Here is a 24,634-nt window from a genome sequence, read left to right as displayed (position 1 = left end):
AGAAATTTCAGTTACTATTTTGACCAAATATATGTTGCTGGGTTGGATCAGGCAACGATGCTTTACAAAAAAGTAAACGGTTGTTTTCCAGGAAATTTCACAGAGATTTATTTTGTTTTCAGCAGGCATCATATTTTCCTGAATCAGTGAGAGAAATTATGGTTTGTTTTCTGACAAATATTGTCTATACATTTTTTAACACTTCACCTTTTACTTTAAATTGTAAGGATCCTTTACCAAAAAGGAAGGAATAACCACAACTGATCGTGGCAATAATCGTTTTCAAGTAGAAATTATCTTACAAAGCAGTGATTACCTATAGTTCAGCATGTGTTCAGCATAGTTCGTTTGAGGGGCGGGGGACAACACATAACAGTTTCTGGATAGTCCACTGGTCATTGGAATTGTTACATGCACTTACATGTCTGCCCATGGATGGTGTAGGTCAATCAAAATTGAGAACAGCTTTAGGAGAATAGCTTTGTTGATTATTTGTCTCTAAATGATAAGTATGTAGACCTTGAACCGTATTGGGGTGGTTTGTAAATGTGAAAGTTCTGAGGAAATAGAGACATTCTTACTACTTTTTTTCTAAAGCTTGGAACAAAGCATTTATTTACAATCCCGTGCTCTGATCACCTTCCTTTGATTGCATGCCATCATGTTGAAACCAAACTATTTCATAATTAAAGTGTTTCTTCTGTGGACAACTGAGATTTTACCAGTATCTTACCTAAACACAAATTGGTTAATGTGAGAGAAGTAATATTTCCATCATTAAATGGTACCATTGTAAGTAGTGAATACTTCCAGTGTATTTTAATCAAAAGTTAAAACAGGTTTAGATTTACATGAAGAGTTAAAAATCACAAACCAGGGTTAGTTCATTTAATGTAATCAGTTGTGTTGGTGGGGCAGGGCATTGCCTTCATATAGCTGTAAATGGCAGCTTGGAGAAGAGTATGTCAGCTTGGAGTTCATAGCTGTTAGGTAATAGTTTCTTGTACATGAGGGACAATATTCTTCTTCTCTCACTAATTATTCTCCAGAATGCTCATTATGTGTTCTCTACAGTGTGAAATAATTTATTTTAAATTTAAAGTTTTTCATCATTTTCTTAGCCTTTTGTTAAATACACCACTGTTGCTTCCTGGGATGGTGATCCATACTGTAAGATCACATACAGTCACATACTGTTAGATCAAATACCATTTCAATTTTTTCTGCAGGAGCACCTCTCATTAAAAAAGTACATTGTGGATATTGTGATTGAGAGTTCTGTTCCTGTGGAACCATTAAAAGATGGAGAGGAGAAACAAAAGACTAAAAAGAAAGCCAAGAAGCTAAAGGCACGGATGAACTCCAGGTAGTACAAATTTCTGTTCAGTTTTTTTTTCTTTACATTTTGTTCTAAACTTTACCTCTTGTCCTTTAGTATGAGTGCAGTGGAAAGCTGAAAAAAGTGGAAAATTATTTGCTTTGGGAGTGTCTTGAAAATAACACTGATGAGCCTAATTTATGGCCACTTTCTCTGATTGAGAAAGAAAACTGAATATCGATCTGGAGCCCTTGGTTTCACCTGTTAAGAGCTTTTCTCATAATTGAATGCCAGTGCCCTGCCAAAACTGTAGCCTCTTCTAGCATACAATAGCATGTTTAAATTTGTGTAAACCATGCCTATTTTTCTTTCTAGCTATTGATTTTTAAATGAAGTATCAAAGAAAATCAATAGTAATCAACAAATAGAAGGCAGCCTGCTGTAGTGTCAAATCCCAGGACTAAATTTAATCATTTTTTGTTGCCTGTCACAACAAAAAGAAAGTTAAAAATATCTTAAAATGGAAAGTGAGTTGTCAGACCTGCAATTTGTTATTAGTCTAAGAAGTGACATCTGCAAATCAGTATGATATGCAGGACATCATTATATCATGAATCAGCAGTGTCAGTCTTTATAGCTGAATAGTCCACAGCTGAGGTTAATACTTAACTGAATATTATAACTTATTTTTGCCCTTATCTCTAAAAATGCTTCTCAGAAGGTAAGAATCATTGTTACTTAAGTTCTCTGCCTTGTTTTTAAACAAGAAGGGTTACAAATAAGAGAAAAGCACCTGAATGGATTTTTAGAGCTTGTAGAAGGATATTTTATTAACTCCTAACAGTGCTAATAACAACGTTAGTCTTCAAAACCACAATGCTTTGACAATGTGTTACTGTTTCTGATTGTTTTCCTCTTTGGATTACCAAATCCACTGAGTACCACATTAGGACATGCTGTTGAAACTGGATAACATGTTCTTCCAGTTTGCTTGCTCGAGATAAGACCTGTTGATTTAATGCAGATCTGAGTCCAATGTTAGTTCTTTCTCAACAGCTGCTTCTGTTGAATTTGGTCAAAGATGTGTCCGACCTAGAAATAGAAGCTCAAATCATAATTTATTGGCACTGATAGTTAAACTTTCCAGAACATTTTGATTTCTTATGTGTCAGGCTGCTGGGTGAGTCAGCATGTTCGTCATCAAGAACTGTAATTAAAATATCAATAAAGGGGCATCATTTTACAAAGGTGATACACTGTTGAAAAATACAGTGAAAGTTTCAAAATCTAAGAGGACTTATACTGGCAAGACATGGCATTCATGTTCATTAAGCTTGGGTTTAGTTTTAACTGGTGACTACACTTTCAATGGCATTACTGTCCTAGAAGATAACAGAGTTAAATTGAAGATTTCACCATGAGTTTTCTAATGTTAACACAAAAGACTTACTAATGAAAGTGTCCAGCAGCAGTATGAAGCAAAGGTTCTTCCATGGAATTGCAAACAAAAAATGGATGGGGGGTTGGTGGAATCCATTTTGCAAATTAATTTTAGCCATGCAAGTCTTGCCAGTCTTCCACAGTTACTAAAATTGATGCTTGAGTAACAGTAATAGCCATATGGCTGCATCCTGCAGGTAAGCTTGTTTTTCATGTTCAGAAAATGAAAGGGGATTATCTTAAGTTGTGTGGCTAAAGCAATTAAAGCAATAACCTCAGAGTTACAATATGAAACACTAAATAAAGTAATTTAAGTAATATCTACTGTGTTTCTGCCCAGCAGCCTGGACAGCACTACCACCAGATGGTGGGGAGTTTACTGCTCAAATCCATTCAGAACTTAAGTGGAATATATGGTTACAGTACTTTATTTTGGATGATTTGAAGGTGAAGAGTATTTCATGTTGATTAGTCACAGAGTTTCCCAGGTGTTAACATATTATCTGCAAACCATGGTTTAGTACATACTTGCAACTATTCCTCTTCTCCAGAAAAAGCAATAGTTATAGCAAACTCCCTTATACCTCGAGCCCTGAAATGATACATTCATTTTGGTTTCTAGGAAGCTGTGAAACTTGAAAAAAGCATAACTGCATCCAGACAGGTTCCTGTTGCACTCCTGAGTTTCTAGATCTTAAATCACTATTACAGTATCAAAGCAGTGAAGGGCAAAGGTGAATGAAGGGACAAATTGTGATCAATGGGTTATTAGATACATTGAGAAGTTTTGTTAGTCTTATTAATTATATTTATAACCCTTAGCCATTAAACTGGTGCTATAGTAATGACTGATATATAGCTAAGTAAATTATCTCAGGCTAACCTGGATATGCTGCTAGCAGAAGGATACTTTGGTGCCCATGCGGCAAAAGGAGGCTTGATGAAAACTTACCTCAAGCAATAGAGAGGGGTAGTTACCAGCTAGGAAGCATATACACTTGAGATGTGCTGTGCAATGGATTTATAGCACTCCAGTCATGTTCATTTAATAACAGATATTTTAGGTGATTATTCATGTTTGACTGACTTGTCTGTACAAAACTCAAAGCTGAAATGTGTTGTTTCTGGCTAAAAGGCAGGAAAGAAGGCACAAGGTTAATAAAGAAATCTCACCTTCATGTTTAATACTAAATTCGGTTGTGATTAATAGCTTTATTAATGATCCACAAATCAGAGCTACTGGTAATGTAACAATATTTGCATGTAGCAGAAGTTGTATAGGTTAAGCAAGCCAAAGGGAAATTTGAATAGCTTTGGATAACTTGATCCACTTGGGTGAACAGAAAATACAAAGAATCATTTAGTATGTGTATCTGAGAGAAATAGTAAGATTTAAGTCATTAAACTGTTTTCTTTGCAGCGCAGCAATAAACACATTTTCCACTGGAAGCCATTGTCAGAATCTTAGATTTGAAAAAACAAATTGGATATTGGTAGAGTTGACAAGAATGTCAGCTGAGACCAGTTAATATGCAAAATACCTTGATCATTAATAGCAGAGACCATTTTTATGCATGAAAGTTTCCCTGGAGCAGCCTTTTCTTCTACTTGTGTCCTGAGGGGGTTTTGGCACTTTGCTCTGGAACTTGTTACGGGTGCTCTTGGTCTTAGAGACGTAGGGATCCCAAACCTTATCACTGATGTAGCCCAGTGTGCCAGTTCAGTGTCCTTCAGGTGTGTGTACAGGCTTTTATGCAGAATATTGCAAGCCATGAAGGATATTGTCCCTTGTTCATCTGAGAACACAACCTCAAGAGGCTTGAGCAGCGGATCTCCCCTAAGTCCCCAGAGATGGGTTTTGCATCGTGAAGTCTTTGTTTCAGAATCATCATGGAAAGAGCAATTTTAATGGATCAAATGTTTTAAACAGTTAAATGCTTTTAGTGCCTGCTGGATGCTGCTTCATCACAGGGCTCTGTCTCTGAGAACTGAATTTTTCTGCATCAGTGTAGTGTCTGCATTCATTTTCCTTTGTGTGTGTAAGTTGTTGAAGAAAGGTTATGGTGTTACCACTGTGAATCCTGGTTTGGTGGAAGAGTTGGTCGTGATTTTCACCTGTTGGCACAGGAAAGCTGGAATCAAACCAGGCAGTGATAAAAAGCCTTGTCTCCCTCTTCCTGCTTTTTGGCATAAGGCCAGTGTAAAGAATACTTTTAGGGGGCTAAATTGTTCTGTGTTTCTGTTTCCAGCAGTAAAACGGTCATTCCTGGAGGTATTGTATGCCTAGCAAGATTTTTTATGTTACAGTACAATCATTAGTTACATTAACAATGCTCTTGTACCTGTAAATACAATTAAGGATTTATATGTTAATTACATCTCTGTGATGTATAATTTCTGTTCTGAACTGAATATCTAAATGTAGTAATTTTAAAATCAGCAGTAGGTTACTTCAGTTGTTTATATCACTTGTAGCATTTTCTGCCATTTGGAAAGTCAACTTAAATGCAGCATTTGTGTACTGATGTTATTCTGAAATAATAGTATTAGCCATAAATCATTAATGGCCAATAATTAAGCATCAGTATGGATTACGACAGGACAGAATTGACAGAAGTGCTGTGTGTTAGTATGAAATAAGAAAACCCCAAAGGTTAGAATTATCTCTCTGGTACAAATACTGTGCTCTTTAGACAACAGTCAATAATAATGAATGTTTTTTCCTCCAGGGCGAAGGAATATGAGAGTTTGATGGAAGCAAAAAATGCTGTCTCTGATTCCCCATTTAAAGCCAAGTAAGCATTTGACTTTATAGATCTTAGACATAGCCATTTTTCTCCTGTCTGTAGCAGAAGTGCGTCTGAAATTTCCAGTGGAGCAGGTGTGGTAAGGTTCCCACTCAATACAGGGCATACTCCTGTCTTGAATTACAGCAAAGTTCCTAATAGAAAAGGTCAGACCTCATAAATGCAATTTTTTCTCTAGACACTGTATATCTTTAACTGTGTAAGATGCAATAGTTAAGAAACCATACGCTCATCCTTTTCTTAACCTGGAAACTATCAGGTGTCAGCTTTGTACTTGCAAGACTGATAGTGAAAATTTGGCACTGGAATTTGGGGACTGAAAATCTTTGTTTGGCCTCCAGTTAGTCAGAAACAAAGGTTCATATGGTGAAAGCGCAGATACTTTAATGAACAGACGTGTTAATCTGCCACTGAGTTTTTTAGGTAACAGACCATTTTATTGTCTAGGATAAGGCATAGATGAAAACTGTTGCATGGTAATATTAAAACAAGACCTGTTATTACTGAAAAATTCCTCTTTCCTAGTTTGAAAATTGCTTATCTGATTGCATTCTGATTCCATTAGACCTGTTTGGCAAAAGATGCAGACTGTTTGGATTCCCAAAACGCCTTAGATAAAGTCTATCGCCAGTGATTTTAAGAGACTGTATAGCTGGTAGCGTAAGTGGAAACCAGTTAAAAAACTGGAAAGAAGTGGAGTGTATGATCTCTCCTTTCAGAATGGCGAGGTTACCTGTTGATTTCTGCATTCATGCGATGTTCAGCATACTCACAAGTTACTTGGAAGAAGAGGGCAAGCAGTGAGGTAACACAGTTTGATGATGATGCAGAGATATTCAGGGTAGTAGAGGCAAGAGCTGATACTGAATAATAATTTTGGAGAGAGTGACTCAGCAATAGCATGGCAGGCAGGTGAAATCCAGTGTTATTAAGGGCTACACAGTGGACAGCGAGGACATAACTCAAATGTGTCTTCACATACAAAGTGTGGGCTTTGAACTTGCAGAAGTGATAGGTACTTCCAAGACTATACAGTTCAGTACTTCCAGCAGTTAAAGGAAGTTTAACCTGTTTTTTTAAATTCTTAAGAAAGGAGCAAAAACAGAACAAAGGATGTCTTTATGCCTGGGTCATTATGTCTTTTAAACACTATGTGCAGTTCTGGTTCTTTGTCTCATAAAGGATATACTAGAATTGTTAAAGGTTCAGAGAAGGCAGGAAAGGAAAAATTGGTAATGATTTCTAATATAACCTCTGTATCAGGGATTAAGTAAACTAATACTTCTCATGCTGGAGAAAAATAATGGGAGGATATGTTACAGAGATCTATGAGGTCATAAATGACATGGAAAAGATGGATGTCAATTGTTTGCTGTCCCTCCTGGTACCAGAATGAGTGAGCGCAGAATGAACATGGACGCAGGTTCAAAAGAAACCAGACAGTGGTTCTTAATGCAGTACACAGTGAGATGTATGGAACTCACTGACCAAAACCACACAGGTGCTAACAGTTCACCTGCAGTTCTAGGAAACTACATCCAGTCCAAGAGATTCCTAAGGTGGAAATGGGCAAAGAAACAGATTAGTAAAGAGGATTATGCTTGCCCTGTTCCTTAATGTTCCTGAGACATCCATTTACAGGCTGCTGTTCAACAGGATGGTAGGCAGATGGTTTGCCTTCCTTGTGCTCATGAAGTCCATAGCAGGTCAGTCAAAAGAGGCTGCGGTGTCTCAACAGTTGGATTCAGAAACCTTTATTCTAAAATTCTGGTGACTTCTAGAGGGGGATATTTGTCTTCAGACGAGGTAATAACTTGTACCAAATCTGTATGTTTTGGGGCTGCTCCCATCACTCTTAAATTGCTGATATAATTGAGAGCATTTTTAGAAGTTGTTGTTGGATTAAGATGTTCAGGTCCTTGCTGTTCACCCTCCTTGGTTGTAATACAGGATCTTTTACATGGGCTTTTCAACAGCTTGAAAAACTGCTTCTGAATCTTCGTCTGTATTTTAAAATAACAAGAATCCATCGTTGAGGTTTGACATGGGAGGGTGAAACCTCTCCACCAGATGGCACACCTGCATAAACACACTGCGGAGAGGGTTCTGTTCTTGGCTTCTTTCTCACTTCAATTTTCAAGATTAATTTCGTGGCAGATTCAGACTTCTGGATTTGTAGCTTCTGTGTTTTGCTTTTCTTTGCTACCGGAGTATAAAAAATTAGGGTCTACTTGTCAGAAAGTAGAAATGTGTGTGTTTGAGTGACTCTGACCCACTGTAAATTGTACTGCTTCCACTTCAGTTTCCTTTTGACTTTTGGTACTCAGCGATGTGGTCACTTGTGTTTCAGTGCAGTACAACAGAAATGCAGATTTATTTATTTTTATTCTTTTAATTTTATTATTTTTTTTAATCTCTTGACTGATCCTGAATTTGAAGTTTTCATTTCTTCTTACTTAACAAAATGCTTTCAGGCAGAATCTTCTGTTTTATCTGCTGTCTTATTTTCTTCGTTATTGGCTCTGTTAGGGCTGTATCCTTTCAGATGTGAACTAGTGCGATGGCCACTGTAGCTCACTTTCATCACAGATCTGGGGGATTTCTTTGGTAGCCATCATGTAGAACCCTGGTGCTCTAGCAGAAGCTTATATCTAAGTTTTCAAAACATAGTCAGATATCGCAGTTATTGTTATTTCCAAAATTGCACACCTTTTTACCTGCCGTGTGGGCTCAAAAGGGAAGGAGGTCAGGGAAGGGAAGCTTTATCTCTTTCTGTAAGGGAAAGGATGGGAGGGCAAGATACTTCATGAGGCAAGAGTTTTAGCCCAGACCCTATCTGTTTACATCAAAAACCACATTCCTAGCACAGGAAAAATTAACAGAACACCTTTTTAACAGAACTGCATACAGGATCCTGCTTAACCAGGAACAGCAGGAAGAAGAATCAGCTGAAAGAAACAAACAGTAGTTGATCTCCACTAAACTACTATTACGTTGAGAAGCTATGAAAATTGACTATTGCCTTTTTAGCCATAACACAGTGTACTGTACTGTGAGCTAATTTGAGTATTCCTGTACAATGCCAACCAAGAGAGCAAACCCTTGCTAGTACCGGGAATCTGGAAAGCTCTCAGGAGCTGTAAAGTTATTGGGAAAAGTCGTATCACAGAAGGAAGGGGTTAAAAACTGAGAGTGTGAAATGTGTTCTTTATGTCAAAACAAACAGAAGTCCTTTCTGTTTATCCTGAAGAAGGAGTTCAGATTGGAATGGAAGGCTACTAACAAATACAAAATACTTTTTAACGTAGTGCTCTGTGGAATTCAAAAATGAAGTTTTGTGGGTTTGTTCTTGGCTTTGTTTTTTTTTTTCTCCCATTTAAAACATGACACAATTGGTAGGTTTATTTATTTGCTTAACACAAGCAAATGTATCTTAGAATGAAATAGTTAATAGCTTTGTTTTATGCCTCCTTGCTTATGCCACATTTCTTTACTCACTCCTCTCTCCACCCCCCAAATGTGTCTTCTAAACAACTAAAACCATTTATGGAATGCAATTTCTTATCTGATTTCGCTAGTCATGTTGTCAGTTGTTACAGAAGAAAGACAGAACCCAGAATTAGTCTTTGGCAGGTAAAAAGCCTTTTTAGATCACCTTTAAGATTAAGCCACCTTAGTATTATGAGACCACTGGTTTCCTGCTGCAGCTGATAGATTGTTTCAGTAGTTCTTATTATTTTAAGGTTTGAAGATTTATAAAACCTTTTGCACTAAGGAAGCACTGATCCAAGAGCTTTCCAAGCTTTACACTGGTAATACACTAATAGAAATAAGCAGACAGTGTTTATCCTGCTTTGATAGACGTGGTATGTGTACCCTTTTCAGTTTCAGAGTGCTGCATCTGATTTGTGAGTAGGATTGTAAACAGCTCAAAGTAGTTCTTTTTTAAAACCAAGAGTTTTAGATGATGTCTGGAACAGATTTCTTTCTTTTTATTATCTGTTAAATTGTGTCCCTTAAGGGCAGAATAATACCAAATACTGCCGTATTTGGTAGGTGTTTCAGTCTCTGAACTATTTCATGTGGCAAGAGGGACTTCCAAGGGCCAGGGACATTCTCGCCTGGTAGCAACAGTTTCTCCTAGCCTCCATCCACTCTTCATCAACTGGTTGGTTACTGGTAGCACTTAGGTAATTTGTTAAATGCTGGTGGACTCTCAGTGGGTTTGTACTATTAATCAGCATTCTCTGGGGACTGATCTTGGGGTCATTATTTAGTGTCCAGTCTGTTAAGTTGGCCTGTCAAAAGGTGTGTTGGTGATCACTCTTCTTGTTTGCATTAGAGCATTTTTAAAAGGAAAGGAAACTGTTTTCACAAAGTTAGAGTGTAATTTACATATGCTTAGTATCTTCTTATCCAAAGGTCGTAGATTCAGTGTTAAAGCAATCTGCAGGAGGCAAAGTGTAGTTGTCATCCTTTAATACAAGCAGGGAAAGTACAGGAATAAATTAAACCCTAGTCTAAAACCTTAGCCAGTATCCCCTTAAGCAATAAGGAATTGGGGTTTTTGTTCCATATGTGTGTATTTTTTTTTACTTACTCTTTCTTTAAACTATGTAGAGAGATATTAGCTAGTATGGAAATAGGAACCACTGTTATCCTGAAAAAGGACTGCAGTGCAAGAAGAGGAGAGTTAGGAAATGAAAAATTACATCCTGTAAGAGTCTACTGGAGAGAAGATGGGAATGTGGTGTGGGGTTTGTTCTTGCAGAGCCTCAGAGCTAACTGCATTTAACAGTACAGCTTTTTCTTATTTTCCTCATGGTGTATCAGTGCCTTTCCAAGATAAACTTAACCTTGTCGGGTTTCTTTTGGTGTAGTAGGCTAGGGTCCAGCTAGGCCAGTTATAAGATACTGTACCAAAATACTGATAACTGGGAAAAAATCTGAAGCTGGAAGTATTTGTACAAAATTCAGTTTCCAAACAGCTGTGTGAACTATAGGAGAGCTGGAGTGTAAGTAAAAGAAAACTTAGTTGAACTTCATAAAGATGAAGCAGTGCTTCACGATTGCGTGAACAGTAGGTTTGATTTGCAGGGAATTGCAGATATAGGAATTCAATTAAATAAATGCAGAATTTGTCATCATTTTTCAACCAGCTTCCATTTCCCAAGCTAAAGAAGGTGTGTGAAGCTGCGGATGGACATGTTTAATTTCTAGCAGTGTTTGGGACTGTGTCAAGATGCAGAATGGTGTTTTCCATTGCGTGGCTAGAGCAAGGGGAGTGTGCCACGTGTGCCACTGGGTACGTTTGTTTGGCTGTGGGGAGTCAGGCAGTAGGGAATGCTGTGGGAGCTGCACGTTGCATTAGGGGATACAGCATAACTCCGGTTCGGGCTGGGCAGGAACTGCCACAGACTTCCCCAGTTCTCCCCAGGCACAGGCTGCATAGGGAAGAATCGGGACTGTGTGTCCAGCTGGCATCTGGCCGCCCTCGGCAGGAACGTGCGGGAGGAGAAACCGCTCCTTCCGCACAGGAACTGCCCAGAATCCAGCACTCTGCCCGGTTGGACTAATCCTTCCTTCCATACATTCGGTGTACAGCCAAGAAATCATGGATTTTAATGTGCAAGTGCTGAAATACATTGATGTTACTATTTCAAGGCTTTTTTTTCTGGAGCTGAAATGTGGGCTATAAATATGAACAGATCTTTTTCCCTTAGCCTCTAAAATATATTGAACCACCTAAAAATATTTAGCCCACACAAAAAAGAGAACCTTACTTCAGACAATACTTTTTTTAATTTTGTCTATATATTTGCTATATAAACCTTTAATATGAATATTCCTCACTTTCCCATTGGCAGTGCAAACAGATAAGATAAAGTATTTGTATTTATATATATTTGTATTTGCTGAATATTTATGTAAGTTGACACTATGGTAACATTCCAGGACCAGTCAGTGCCTGTGTCCTTTCTGGTATTTCTTCTGCATTCTGAAGTATCTGTTTGTGGCAGTACTAAAATCTTATTTAAGGAGATGTCAACAACTTTAGATAAAAAGACATTAACCTTCCCTTTTATTTAGCCCAGTACATTTCCAGTTATTTATCATTCCCTGCATTGGAGGAATACAAATTGGGGGACCGAAGGAAGATTAACTAATTGTCTTGAAATGTTTGGATTTGGACCCAGCAGTACTTCCACATAGTCACTGGATCAGGTGTTGATACCATGCTCTATTAATCTGCAGTGCATACAAAGAGTGTACAAGGAGTACAGCTTGTACAGAGAGTTTTCTCTTTCCAGATCGTTGGTAGCGATGATAAATTCTATATCCAAGAACAAGTCATCTTGCGTAGATTTCTAGTGCTTTGAAACAGTCAGAAAGTTATTCTTACGCCTCTGACAGTGCCAAGAAGTCAGTATAAAGGATATTAAATTAAAATGATTTCTCCAGGGTTTGCTCGGTGGGAGGAGGGAGTTTTTAATTCCCTTCCCCTTGTGATCACATAGCAAGTGTTACCTTTTTTTTGGCGGAGGACCAACATACAGTAGGATAAGGGGATGTAAGAGGTAATTTTTAATGTGGCAGAACCAAAAATGTGTTGTTCTTGTTTCTTACTGGGTGGTGCAGAGCACACCCTTAGAAATGTTGAGTTTTGGTGAAAGCGTCCAGACAGGCTTTCAGAAGAAATGGAGAGCTGGAGCTTTTCCTGGAGAGCGAAGTTGTTGTACAGCATTTTTAGCTGAGGACACAATCCAATCAGGAATTGTCCCTTATTTAGCGTCTTTACAGACTCAAGAAAAAAAAGGGAATTTCTCAACAGAAGTAACAACGTAATATGGTTACTTTCTATTTGAGTAGTGTTTTGATAAACCTTACACATTTTGTATGCGGATGCCTGATGTAGATTAGGAAAGTCCCTTTCTTTATCCCTGTGGTTAATCCTAGTTGAATGCCATTCCTCTGATGTTAAATGAAGCCAAATGGAAACCTGTCTTGCTGTCTTCTATCAGATGAAGTTGCAATACAGTGTGGTGGGTTTTTTTCAGTGCTTTATATATGCTTTAATCATGGAATTTGGGTAGATGTTTCAAAGAGAGAAACTCTTTTGTGCTTAATGCATTAGGATATTGCCAAGGCAGTTGCCATTGTAAATGACATTCTATGAGGACACCTGAGATCCTCTGCTTCTAGATCATCTGTCTGGACTGCATCAATTTAACTTTCCAGTGGTGCTGCAATCCACTCCTTACTCTCAGCAGAGTTAGTGGTCATCTGTTTTACTGTCCAAGTCCTCCAGTTACTTGTGTTTTGGCTTTTCATTTTGTTTCCCATTTTAGCTCATGGCTTTCTGCATTAGACAGAGGTTTCCTCCAACCTCATTGCCCGCAGAGGAAATAGCAGCGCAGAAAATCTCATCAGGACGTAATCTCCCTTTATTTTTCTTGTCATAGAAAAATTCTGGCTGAATATCAGTGGATTCAGCTGACCAGATGATAAGAAGTCCAAGACTCAAAATTCTGCAAATAATTCTTATTTGTACTTTAAAAACATATGCGTATTTTTAGAGTCTCTTGAAAGCTTTTAACAAAGCACTTAAATCTGTAAAAAGAAGAGCTGTAGGATACCTGTTTCCTGTGATTAACTGGAAATTCTGTTCTTGCCCCAAATGAGTATTCCAATCTTCTTATTTTTTTACTACATGTGACTATCGTGGTACATTCCCCAGGTATTCCATCCTTTCTCTTCTCTCAGAGAGTAGTTGATGTAATTTTCTCTTTGTCATTACTCCGTGGTCACTTTGTGAATGCTCCCTGGCCCTTTTACACTGATCATCTCCCATTTTATGGTAGGCATTGAATATCCTTCCCCTCTCTCTTCCTTGCGGTAAAGCTGTGTTTCCTTCTTGTCACAGCAGTGATTTTCCCACTCATACTGATCAATTACCAGCTTGGTCCCACTTCCAGTAGAAATCACTGAAAAGATCAAACCAAAGGTCTACCAAAAACTGAGCCTATCATTAAGAGCAGCCAGTAGCAGATGTTAAGGCAATGATTGACAAATACATGGGAGGTAGTGAACGTACTTCCTTGCTCTTTCTCTCAGTCTCCAGTTAAGGGACTTCAGCATTTTAATCATGTCCCTTAATGCATCTACAGATGTGGAAGTCTACATCTGAGCTAGCTACTGTCTTCCCATTCAAGGTAAAGAAGGATATACTATGAGTGTGTTTGGACTGCTTTTTTTGTACTTCAGGATGAGCTGAATGGTGCCTTGGAACATTTCTTCTCCTTGCCTAGCAGGAGAGCATAGGTGAATAGCCCAGAGGTAGGCGTGTAATACTGAAATGAATCCTAACTCATGTGTGGTTGTATCACTCCCACCTCTGCATTTTGGTTTCATTACTGACCCTTGTTAATGAAATGCCCTTTCTGAGGTAGTCTCCAAAGTCACTACCTTTCACTTATTCAAATAACCCTAAAGAGCCATTTCTTTTATGATGCCTATAAGAAATTAGCCAAGTAGTCTGCTATTCTTTTTCCCTTACTCATCACAAGAGTGAACTACTCAGCTAAGTAGGAGAAAGGATTGAGTGATGGAAGAAAAGTAGGATAAAACCATGTTGAAAATGTAGATGGCGGAAACCAGCAGGATGAACTGTGGAGGGAGAATAGGGAAATGAATTGTATTGAACAACAGAAACAAACATGTTGCTAATAAATAATCATCCTCATGGCTGTACTGTTCACACTATTTCTGTGCCATTTCCCTGAAAAAGTAAATAGTGAAATATCAGACACTAGAAGCTGACTGTACCTCCTTGTTGTATTGCATATTTTACGTGCTGTTTTGTATTGATGAATTTAATACTTCCACTCGGATTTCCATGATTGCTTTATTGAAATTCAGTTTGCAGTGTTTGATTCCAGAGATGAAAGTTTGCATTTTCAGGAGAGTTTTTCCTTTAACTGCTCTTTGTTTTCTGTTTAATATTGAAGGTTACAACGATTAGCAAAAGACCTTGTAAAGCACCTCCAAATGCAGGACAGCTGTTCGCTGGGAAACAACAAGGTTCCTGCTCTGGACAGGACTTTGGGAGAGATCTCTCGTATTCTGGAAAAGCAGGTATTGTCATTATTACTATATAACTTATGACTAACCTGAACTGTGTTGCCCTCAAATGTCACTGGTTCGGATTTGGGAATGTGTTGGGATATGTTGACAAATACATGACCTTGGTGTAACAAGCACTGTCTGCTATTGCACTTTTCTGTGGTGACAGTGGCTGCTTCTATTTAGACATCAGATTTTATATAGGCAGTCTTGCAGAAGTGCTGAAAACATGCTTGAATGATGCTGGATTATCTGGATAATGACTTCATTAGGGAAGCAGTGGAACCCATTATTATCATTAGGGTTGTTTTTAACCTGGGCCTTTTCAGTTGTCCAATTTATAGTGCATACCCACAAACAGCTTTTACAAGGGGCCCACACAATTATCAGAGAACAGAGGGAAGAATTGAAGCAGCTTTGCTGTCACAGCCAGTGTATTGTGGTGTTATGGCTGAGCCTTGAAGGAGCACAGATCTGTTGAGTTTTCCCTGAGTACAACTAAGCTGGTAGGTCTGTAGGATGAAGTTGTTGTGTACATATGTATGGGATATTTCTGTTTTGATCTTTTTCAAAGTGCTGTGTTTGTACAGCATGTCTTAGTTCATGGTAAATATTGGGGATTTTTTAACTGATAGCATAGCATTTGCATCTTTTTTACTGTTTCATCATGGTCACTGTGCTGCCAGAGTGCTTTGTGTCTTGTAATGGGGTTTTATGCTCCATTAGGAGCATAGGAACATTATGTTTCTTTCTCTCTTTAACCATTAGAAAATACTTCTCTTTTGTATCTGTAATCATGAAAATGAGTTCTCAAGAGAAACCAAATTAATGAAATCTGAGGAGAGGGTTGCATCATTGTGGTTCCGAGTTGGTCTCTGTGAAGATGAGTGCTCTGCTTGATGCTCTCCACAGCTCGGTCAATATGGAACATAATTGCTAATAGCATGTGCTTTTAAATACTGAACGCTGCCTCAGATGCATATTCAGACATGTATTCTGCTAGAAACTTTCAGCTGCTGATCAAGCTTAATAGTGTTTTTAAAAGGGTGATGACATTTTCAGATCTTTGCAGTGTGTTTGTTAATTATTGAAAAATTCATGATTTATTTCAAAATACAGAAATAATGTTGTTGGATGAAGCCTAGGAAAAGGTACATTTATTTTGAAAGTTATCTGAATTATGATTGGAAACTGGTTTGGGAAGTGGTGTTATATCCAGCCTCTCAGTTGTAGATATTTTCTGACATTTTCTTTTAAATGAGCCATGAATTACAGCTAAATGTTAATCATTGATTGTTCGTAACATTTTACTGCTTGTGGAGTCTGCAGTGGGGAACGAAAAGATACATTTGATGGTATTAAGTAGACATGCCTTATTTTGTTGTTGATTTGGAGTTTCACCCCCGAAACATTGCTCAGCCAGTACTGAAGTACTGTTATATCTGAGTGTCCTAATCAATAAGGTCGGAAAATATTGATTTCAATAGCTGTCGCTGTGTTTACAGCACAGATCATACGTAGTCATTTATAGAAGTGGATAGTAATTCTCTTGTTAACTTGGGAGTCAGGAAATCAGCAGACACATCTTACATGTCAATGGGCGGTGAAAAGAATCTTGATGGTGTCAGTCATCGACTGGGAGGAGGAGACTGACACTGTTAATTGAATTTCCCTGGAGAGCATAAAAATATACCATAATGTGGAGGGAGGAATGAGGGAGTGGGAACCACACAAGCTGTCAGTGTGTGTGAGCTGATAACATTGATTTACCCTTGCTAATGGCCTGGGTTGAATAAAGAATTGCCCTGAGGGAGGACAGAGTTCACTACAATAGATCCTTGCCACTTACTAGAAATTCTTCAGGCTCAGGAGAAGTCAGGCAAAAGTATTAGAAAACAGAATTGATCCCAGCCCCTTCTTTTTTAAGTCATAGTGTGAAACACTGCGTTTTTCTTTTGTTGGTAGTTTACACTGACAGAAAAATGTATTTATACAGTCTCACCAGGAAATAAAGATTTGGTTTACAGTCAGTGAAATAAAATGCTGAGCTGCTGTTGGTCACAGTAAGTAAAGAAAATAAATACCATTCAATTTCCTGACAAGAAGGAAGGGTTATTCAGCTCATTAGAAGTCCCATGACTGTGCCAAAACAGCATTAAAGAATGGGGGTGTATTATTTATGCAGATTTCAATCATAGAAAAGCCACATAGGAAAGATGGGCAGCCCTGCCTCACTAGGCTTTAGGTAGAAATGGAACACATAGAATCAAATCAGACTGATGATTCCTTTTTGGAAGTAATCTGTTGTGTTTCATGGTCATGAACAAGGCTTTTTTTCACTTCTGAACTTCTTTTATAATGTGAGAATGTTCTAGGCTGAGGTGTGCTTGATTTTTGTGGTCAGACTTGCTTTTGTTTGGCAGGCCTTCCTGCTCTGCTGGACATAAGTGGTCTGCACTTGGGCTAAGTCATTTCACCAGTATAGCAAGAAGAGTTTGTTTAATCTAAACGAAAAGGGTTTTATAGATCTTTTAGGTACTTGAATTTGAGAGATCTGTCTCTCAGGCAGGGATGGCTCTTAACCACTGTACTTTTTGAAGTCCTGTCTGTTTGTTGTAGCACCTTACCTGCTTCTCACCAACACAGAATTCATAGGCTGCTGCTGGTTCCCATGCAACCAAAAATCTACGACTTTCACTTTAAATCTGATGCATGATTTGAGTGTTAATAAATGAAAGAGGAGTTGCTCTGCTTCTCTTCAAGTGGTTGTTAGATCTCCAGATACTTCTTGATCGGTACATGTTGGCTTAAATTGGATGAAGCTCTACAAGCACTAGAGGTATTGAACCCTCTGCCAGAAAGGCATTTGCCAAGTAAGCAAGTCGAAGTGCAGGTGGAGTATGGCCATTAACTTGCATGCAGCCTGTGGTTCATGTGCATTTTAATTAAATAAACATTAAATGTAGTACAAAGTCATAAATCACAATGTCGTTCCAGTTTTAGAGAGATTTATACCCCTCAAGTCATGTGTCCTTGCTTTTGCTAGTAACATCAAACAGGAGGCTCAGATCCTGATGGTGTGCCGTCCTCAAGGTGTGCCTACAACATGGACTGCTCAGGTGCTTGTTTGGGTGGGCTCTTTACAGCTGGAAGGCAGTCATTGAATTTTGGGCAGTCTATTATCCTGTCTGGCAGAAGTCCTAGCAAGAAGATCAGGTCACTTTCACCTTTACTTTCTTTAAAAGTATATCAAAACCCCAAACACACGCAGAGACACAACAGCAAAATGCATGCAAGTGTTACCAGAAAGGCCTCGCTTGGTGTTGGCAGATAGTCGTGTGGGACTCTTCAGGCTCTTAATAAGATTGATAACACTCAGTTTAAGATCTCCCATGAATGGGCCTTTGATGCTAAAAAAAACACTCGTGTATCCTCTTAAGGAAGGCAGTGCTGATGTTTGAAACTGCATGGTTAAAACAGTTTTTCTGCCTCAGTTCTTTTGTTTTTATACATGTTCATTCTTTGATGGACTAATTGTACACATCCATCAGTGAGGGCAGCAGTGTGTTTCAGCTGTGCAAGGATTAACTGCTCGAGTTTGACTGAAGCACGCATACAGAAATATCCTGTGATAGAGAACACTTCCAGAAACCAGTATATTTAAAGCTGTCCATCCTGTTAGCATGACTACAGGTACAGTTTTAAGTTGCTTATGCTTATATTATTTCTCTCCCTCAGTGAAGATTTATTAATTAAAATCCTGAAATAGTTTTCTACTGCATACTGCATAGACATTAGACATCACGCTGGCTAAAGCTCATACATTTCTAAGGCTGTGAACCTGACAAGTCAGAGGTTACTGCCTCTCAGGTGGTCATCCTTAGACTCGCTGACAGAACATCACTTCCCTAAAGTTCTTCCCAAACGTTATTTATAGAGGGGTTTTTGTGGGGATCCAGGTTTTAAAAGTCCTTTTCTGATGTAATTTGACAGAAGATCTTACAGATACACTCCTGAAGAGAGGGCTGCAGCCATAGGGGAAGGTTTTGTGAATGTCTAGCCTAAGCAAACCTTACACCTTAAGTAAGCTCCATGTCCATCATAAGGCACGGAGCCCTAACAAGCAGGATTCCACTGGTTCTGGTGTTCAGAAAACATGCTATAATTTTGTACAGTTGAGGGTATCTGTGCTGTTAATCTCCTTTACACTCCCTAGGTGCTGGAAAAGTCTTAGCAAATAATAGTGAGCCCAGATTCAAGTTGTCAAAGTGTAAAATGGATCCAGAGTGTAGGAGGCTTATATTAGTTGGGCCATGGTGCTTGTAGTCTCCTACTAGGTCTCTTCATACAAATTTAAAAGTAGCTGCTTTTCAGTAGGGTAAGTTTCAAGATACTTATTTTTATTACTAATTCAGGATGGGATCCTTACTTGAAACAGATTTCAGGGGGCAGAAATGTACTTCCTTAGAGAAAGTGTAGTTTTGTAACTGCAAAATGGGTGAACCTGAGCTATTGACAGCAATGTTAAAATACATCCTTGTAAAAAATCTTGATGTTCTCTCAGTGACCGTTAATGGTTTGCTTTGTGTTGGGCGATGGTTTTGGTTTTGTGATTTTGAGATAGATTTTTCTGCCTCCTGCTTCAGCAGCCCTGATGTCAGTTATTTACATTGCAGTAAAATGTTTGTCATAGCTTTCAAATACATGGGGACAGCAGACAGACGGTGTTTATCCCATTGTGTAGACTGTCAGAGATGGCTGGCTTTAACAACATAGGCAGGCCTGCTATTTATATTTTCTTCTTTAAACTGTTCAGGCCCATTGGGTATGGTGACCATAGCCAGTGTGAAGATTAATAGGCCAGTTTTGGAAGGCACACTGAGTTGCCTGGCCAGCTCCTCCTGATTCTCTTCCTGACCCTCCAATAATACAAACTCTGAATCATCAAAAGCCAAAGCAATAAAATTACAAACTGTTAATCATAGAATCATGGAATGGTTTAGGTTGGAAAGGACCTTAAGATCATCCAGTTCCAACCCCCATGCCATGGGCAGGGACACCAAACACTAAACCATCTCACCCAAGAAACTGTTGAAGAACTAAGGTATGAAACAAAAGCAATGTTAAATAGAGCATGGGTGAGCTTTTGTACTGTTCATGATAAATTTCTTCAATAGTCGCTGCAGAGATTTAAAACTGCCTGCTGTGTGTGTAAATATATGTATAGATATATCTGGCATGTATAGGCAGACAGAATACAGTTTAGAAGCAAATACTCTGTGCTGTAAATGCTCAGTGCTGTTACTTCCTTAAGAATACAGTGAGAGCTGTGATCCCCAAACTCTTACACTTTTAATGTTGGTGCTGCCAGAATTTGGGGAGCTGGGTAGCTGCATGTTCCTTAGTGTCGCAGAATAGTGGAGCCATCAAAGAGAGAATTGAAAGACACTGAATATAGAGGCTGGATTTTGTTTTCCAGAATTACAGAATCCTGGACCAGCTGGAAGGCAGTAGCATATCTTTAAGCTTTCCTTACCTTGCTGTTGATTATATTTGAAGTGGATGTGGCACTATTGCTGCAGATAGTCATTGTTGCCTTGAATGAGTATTAGACAAAATACTGTAATTTGATACCAAACTTTTGAAAGAAGCTAAGCAGGAGTGTCATAAATAGGTGGTGTATTTTTATGCTAGATTATGTCACTGGAAAAATCAGATTGGCTTTAAAGCACACAGGCAACAGATTGAGGTCTGTGGGTGTATTTCATAAATGAAGAAAACTGTCAAATGTGAATAAGCAGCAGCAAATTGTAAACCTAAAATCTGGCTGAAAACAACTGATCCAGGCTTAGCTTAGTTCTGTTAATCAGCTATGCTCTTTAGAGGCAGTGATGGTCAGTATCTGAAGAAAGCAGGAGTGCTGGCAGGTGGAGCAGTGAGTCAGTAATCTTTTCAAAATGATTGTTGGTCCTTGGAGCATGGAAGGAACAGCTGAGAATAAGACAGTGGCAAAAATCTCTGGTCCTAAACAAAACGTGTGATGATTTCCTCCCCATCCCAAATTATCTTGGTTGGCTTTTATGTAGGAAAAGAAAGAGATGGAGAGAGGAAGATGGCAATAGATGAACTGGGAATGGAATAGGTTTCTCATCCCAGTAGCAGAGCATTTCTGTAGGCAAGCTACAGTCCCTGGTCAATTTTAAGTCTTAAAGATAACTACTCCTCTAGAAGAAATGCAGCATAAAGCCTGACACAGGCTTTCATTAAGAGCTGGGGAAACCACAGGAGGTTTCAGCTTATTTGTCACCCTCTCACTACTTCAGAAAAAGCATCATAGGGCATTAGATACCAAAAAGGGAAGAAATTACTGATTTAGTGATTTTACCTAAGTTATGGACTAGTAGCTTTACCCAAATTATAGCCACATTGTCTGTATTTTATGATGTCACTTGCATACACGCAGAGATACATTATCTATTATTTAACACGCAAGAACCAATTGCTCCATATAGCCTCACAACTGATTCATTTCTCAGTCTAATTGAGGCTTTAAAAAGTTAATTAATATTTTTGTTTAAGCATTACTGTAGTAATGAAAATCTTGGTCAAGATGCCAAAACTTTATAGGCATGTTTGTGATCAGGAGGTGTTTGTGTTTTGCTGGACAGTGATTTCTGTGGCACAGCCCACTTCTGTTTTCTTGTTTACTCAGTATCTCCCATTCCTCCACTAGAGGACACTACTGGCAGAAACAGCAGCTTGTCCTTTCCGTCCATAGAACTAATCGATCTGTTTAGAAGTAACATTTATTTTGTGGAAGAAAAATGCTTCCATAAGATTTTAATTTGGTTAATACTGATGGGACTTCTAATACCAAAGGCTATTACGCACTAAATTAGTTTGCATGTTAATTGTCAAAGTTCTGTGTTTAGTTATGGCTTTGTTCAAAACAGGCATTAAAATGTTGTTGATTTTTGTATTGAACAACCAGGCCACTGTGGTGTTCAGTTTGAGTGCTGCTCAACAGCAGCATGCCTTCATCTTTCTGACATTAGGTTCAGTCAGTTCTGTGGCACTTCACGTGCCAGTGTGCTCTGAAATCACAGCTTTTTATCCTACTGAGCTTCTTACAGCAGCAGGTCGCCTGGTTTGGGTGCATTAGGATATTTACTTAGCTAATGAGCATATATCCTGTCAAGTCTTAAACTGTGCAATCATACACAGTGCTCTACAGGAAAAATAATAGCAGTACACATATGCACAGTATTCGTTAAAAGGAAACAATAAAAGGTAGCCACCTGCCCACAGCTCAGCAGGCACACTTAGGAGGTGCTGTGGTTTGTGCTCTCTGCATGTTGTGCTCCTCTGCAGTGCAGCTCGGGGCAGCCAGTCTCCAGTGCTGGAGCAGGAGCTGAGCTTGGCTGCAGGAGCAGCAGTGTCCCAGGACCAGGGCTGGGCTGGCCTCTGGCAGCAGCTGGCAATGCAGGTTCATGGCTGCTGATGAAGGCCCCCTGTCTCCACATCACTCCTGTGCCCTTTCTACCTCCACCCCCACAACACCCTGCGGAGTCCTTGCTGCTGTCATGCTGTAACCTACTGCCTTTCCCTTATACCTGTGATATGTGCCTTTTGGCTCTTAGCCAGGGGAGGATTTTGATAATAGCGTGCAGGTTTATACTGAAAAGCTGCCTTTTATATTAGGCATTGGGCAGTTTATGGCCAAAGTGTATGAAAAACAAACATGCACTCACTATCTTAACTGTGCTTTCATCTTTATGGTTTTTGTTCTTTAGGAAAGTAATCACTACTTTTCGTTTTTATAGATTTCCAGAAGTTCTAACTTCAAGGTTCATTTCAGCTAAATATACAATGTATTTCTATAGAAAGAGTGGATTAATTTTTCAACTTTGGATACTCCTGCAGTAGCTAGTTCCAGAGCTACAGTGATGAGATGGAGGTTGAGCAACGTTGAAAGTCTGGAGTATGGGGTATTGTACTGTATCTACCGTCTTGATTTCATATGGTCCAAGCTGTTAGTACTAGTAGAAACATCAGACAATCTGATCAACTACAGCAGCAGATCTGACACTAGCACAGTGGCAGTGAGCTCAAAGGGCAGAATGGGGGCAAACACAGGAGGGGCTCTTTGGACAACATTTCCTACACAAACAGCCTTTCCCTGTCACTGCCAGGAAGAAGTCAGTAGGTCATATGGGTGTTATGTGTTGTATGGTGGACAGGGCAGCTTTATATCATCAATAATTCGTTAGCCTAGAGTTTCTATAATCTCTGGATTAACCTTTTTCTCAAGCTGAACATATAAATAGGAACATGTTAGTAGGGGTCAGCCACAGAATATTTTTTAACTTGTTTGCTGGAAATGGTATTAAAAGGCAAGTTCAGTTCAGAGATAAGCTCTGCAGTGTGCTTATTCCAAGATTATTCAGAGGTTAATGTACTGTGCACAGTGGGGGTAGTTGATATCTGGTTCTCTGGGATGCAGTTAAATGTTGTTAGCTTCCGGTGCACTTAGGCTGTACTGCTTATGGCCTTTTACTGTCAGATCTGGCTTTTTTTCTTCTACATCAGTTTAGAACTAATATATCAGAATGGATATAATGGAGTTATATATATATTTATATGTGTGTATATATATATATATACATGCACTCCAAGTATGCAAAGTTTCTTCACTAAGTATTTACAAGACGAGATATATTTTAATACCATTAAAGCACAGGCACTGATTTCTCGGGGATGACAAAAAGCCCTGCGCAGGCACATTTCTGCTAATGAGCAGGTGCCAGTTTAGAGATCATGATAAAGTCATGATTATTACAGTTTACAAAGAAGTTAAGTTTTTATTTCATTTAGGCCTCTGGTTTATCTATTCAAATGTTTTGTTGAAAGTATTTTTAATGTTTGATGTCTGATTTGAGCCGTCACTTCGACTTGAGAATGCATCACCTAGGGGTCTGTGTTGTCTGTTCTCACGTTTGCAGTCCTTCACAAGCCCACATTATTCCTCAGCCCTGCAGTCTTCTGTTGCAGTCCTGTAGATGGGGTAGTCCAAGAGGTGACAAGATCCAAGAGCATACCTAAGGCAATCAGTGTGAAACCTGGGGTTAGAATTCACATGCTCTTGACTGCATTATGGGTCTTTAAACAGCCATCACTCTCTCTCTATGTCTCCTCCCACATAATTTTAGTAGCTTTAGGTTTGCTTTCTTGCACTGGTTTTCATAGTTGAGGTTCAGCCGAAATCAGTGCTGCTTTCAGTAGTGAAATGACAGCCACAGGGGTGTAAGATTCAGTGTTGGAAGAGATCTGTAACTAACTTTCCTACTCACTGGGCAATTTCTTGTCCAACAAACTACTGAGAGAGAACAGGACAAGATCATATAATTGTGCTTTTTATATACTCGTTTGGGAACTTCTGTTCATGAGATTATTCAGAAGTCTAGATGGCCTTAGCTAATGGAGCCATCCATCTATGGAGGATCTAGGAGCAGTTGTTCCCAGTGTTAAGAGACAAAAACCTTTATCCTTGCTTTTCTCCTGTAATTGATGCACTTGCTAGATGCCTATTATTTATAAATAGAACAAACATGTATCTTTAATAAGCACAAATACTGCAATGCTCAGTGCTATCTTTTGCAATATCTGCAAGGACAGTTCTTATTTTTCAAAGCAATATTGTCTGTTTCCTGTTACACTGCTTAGGATGAGTGAAAGCAGCTAAACAGGTAACGTGGAATTCAGTAGTTTACCTTCACCTGTCTTTTCTTTACAGCTTTCACTGACTCTTGGAACATCACAAACAGGACTGTGAGGGTCCTGTCCTTGTCATAGAAAGTGTTGAGTGCCTCTCTGTCATTTTACTGTTGAACTGAGAAGACTCTGCAGAGCTTAATCCTGTCAATTGGGTTATCTTATTGAATAACAC

The 24,634-nt window shown here is 38.9% G+C and overlaps 1 protein-coding gene across 1 annotated transcript in view; it reads left to right on the top strand.

Moving 5' to 3' along the window:
* Positions 1-24,634, top strand: part of SCAPER (S-phase cyclin A associated protein in the ER) — a 147,067-nt gene that overhangs the window by 61,616 nt on the left and 60,817 nt on the right. Inside the window, exons 21-23 of the mRNA XM_061347689.1 lie at positions 1,230-1,366; positions 5,488-5,553; positions 14,574-14,700. Coding sequence (XP_061203673.1) covers positions 1,230-1,366; positions 5,488-5,553; positions 14,574-14,700 — 330 coding nt within the window. The remainder of the gene's footprint in view (positions 1-1,229; positions 1,367-5,487; positions 5,554-14,573; positions 14,701-24,634) is intronic.

The sequence above is a fragment of the Neopsephotus bourkii genome, unplaced genomic scaffold (assembly GCF_033783945.1).
Source record: "Neopsephotus bourkii isolate Nb327-2 ecotype Australia unplaced genomic scaffold, CSIRO-AGI_Nbou_v1 NB_318, whole genome shotgun sequence".
In the NCBI taxonomy this organism is placed as follows: domain Eukaryota; kingdom Metazoa; phylum Chordata; class Aves; order Psittaciformes; family Psittacidae; genus Neopsephotus; species Neopsephotus bourkii.
This window is presented reverse-complemented; position numbering and strand designations above follow the sequence as displayed.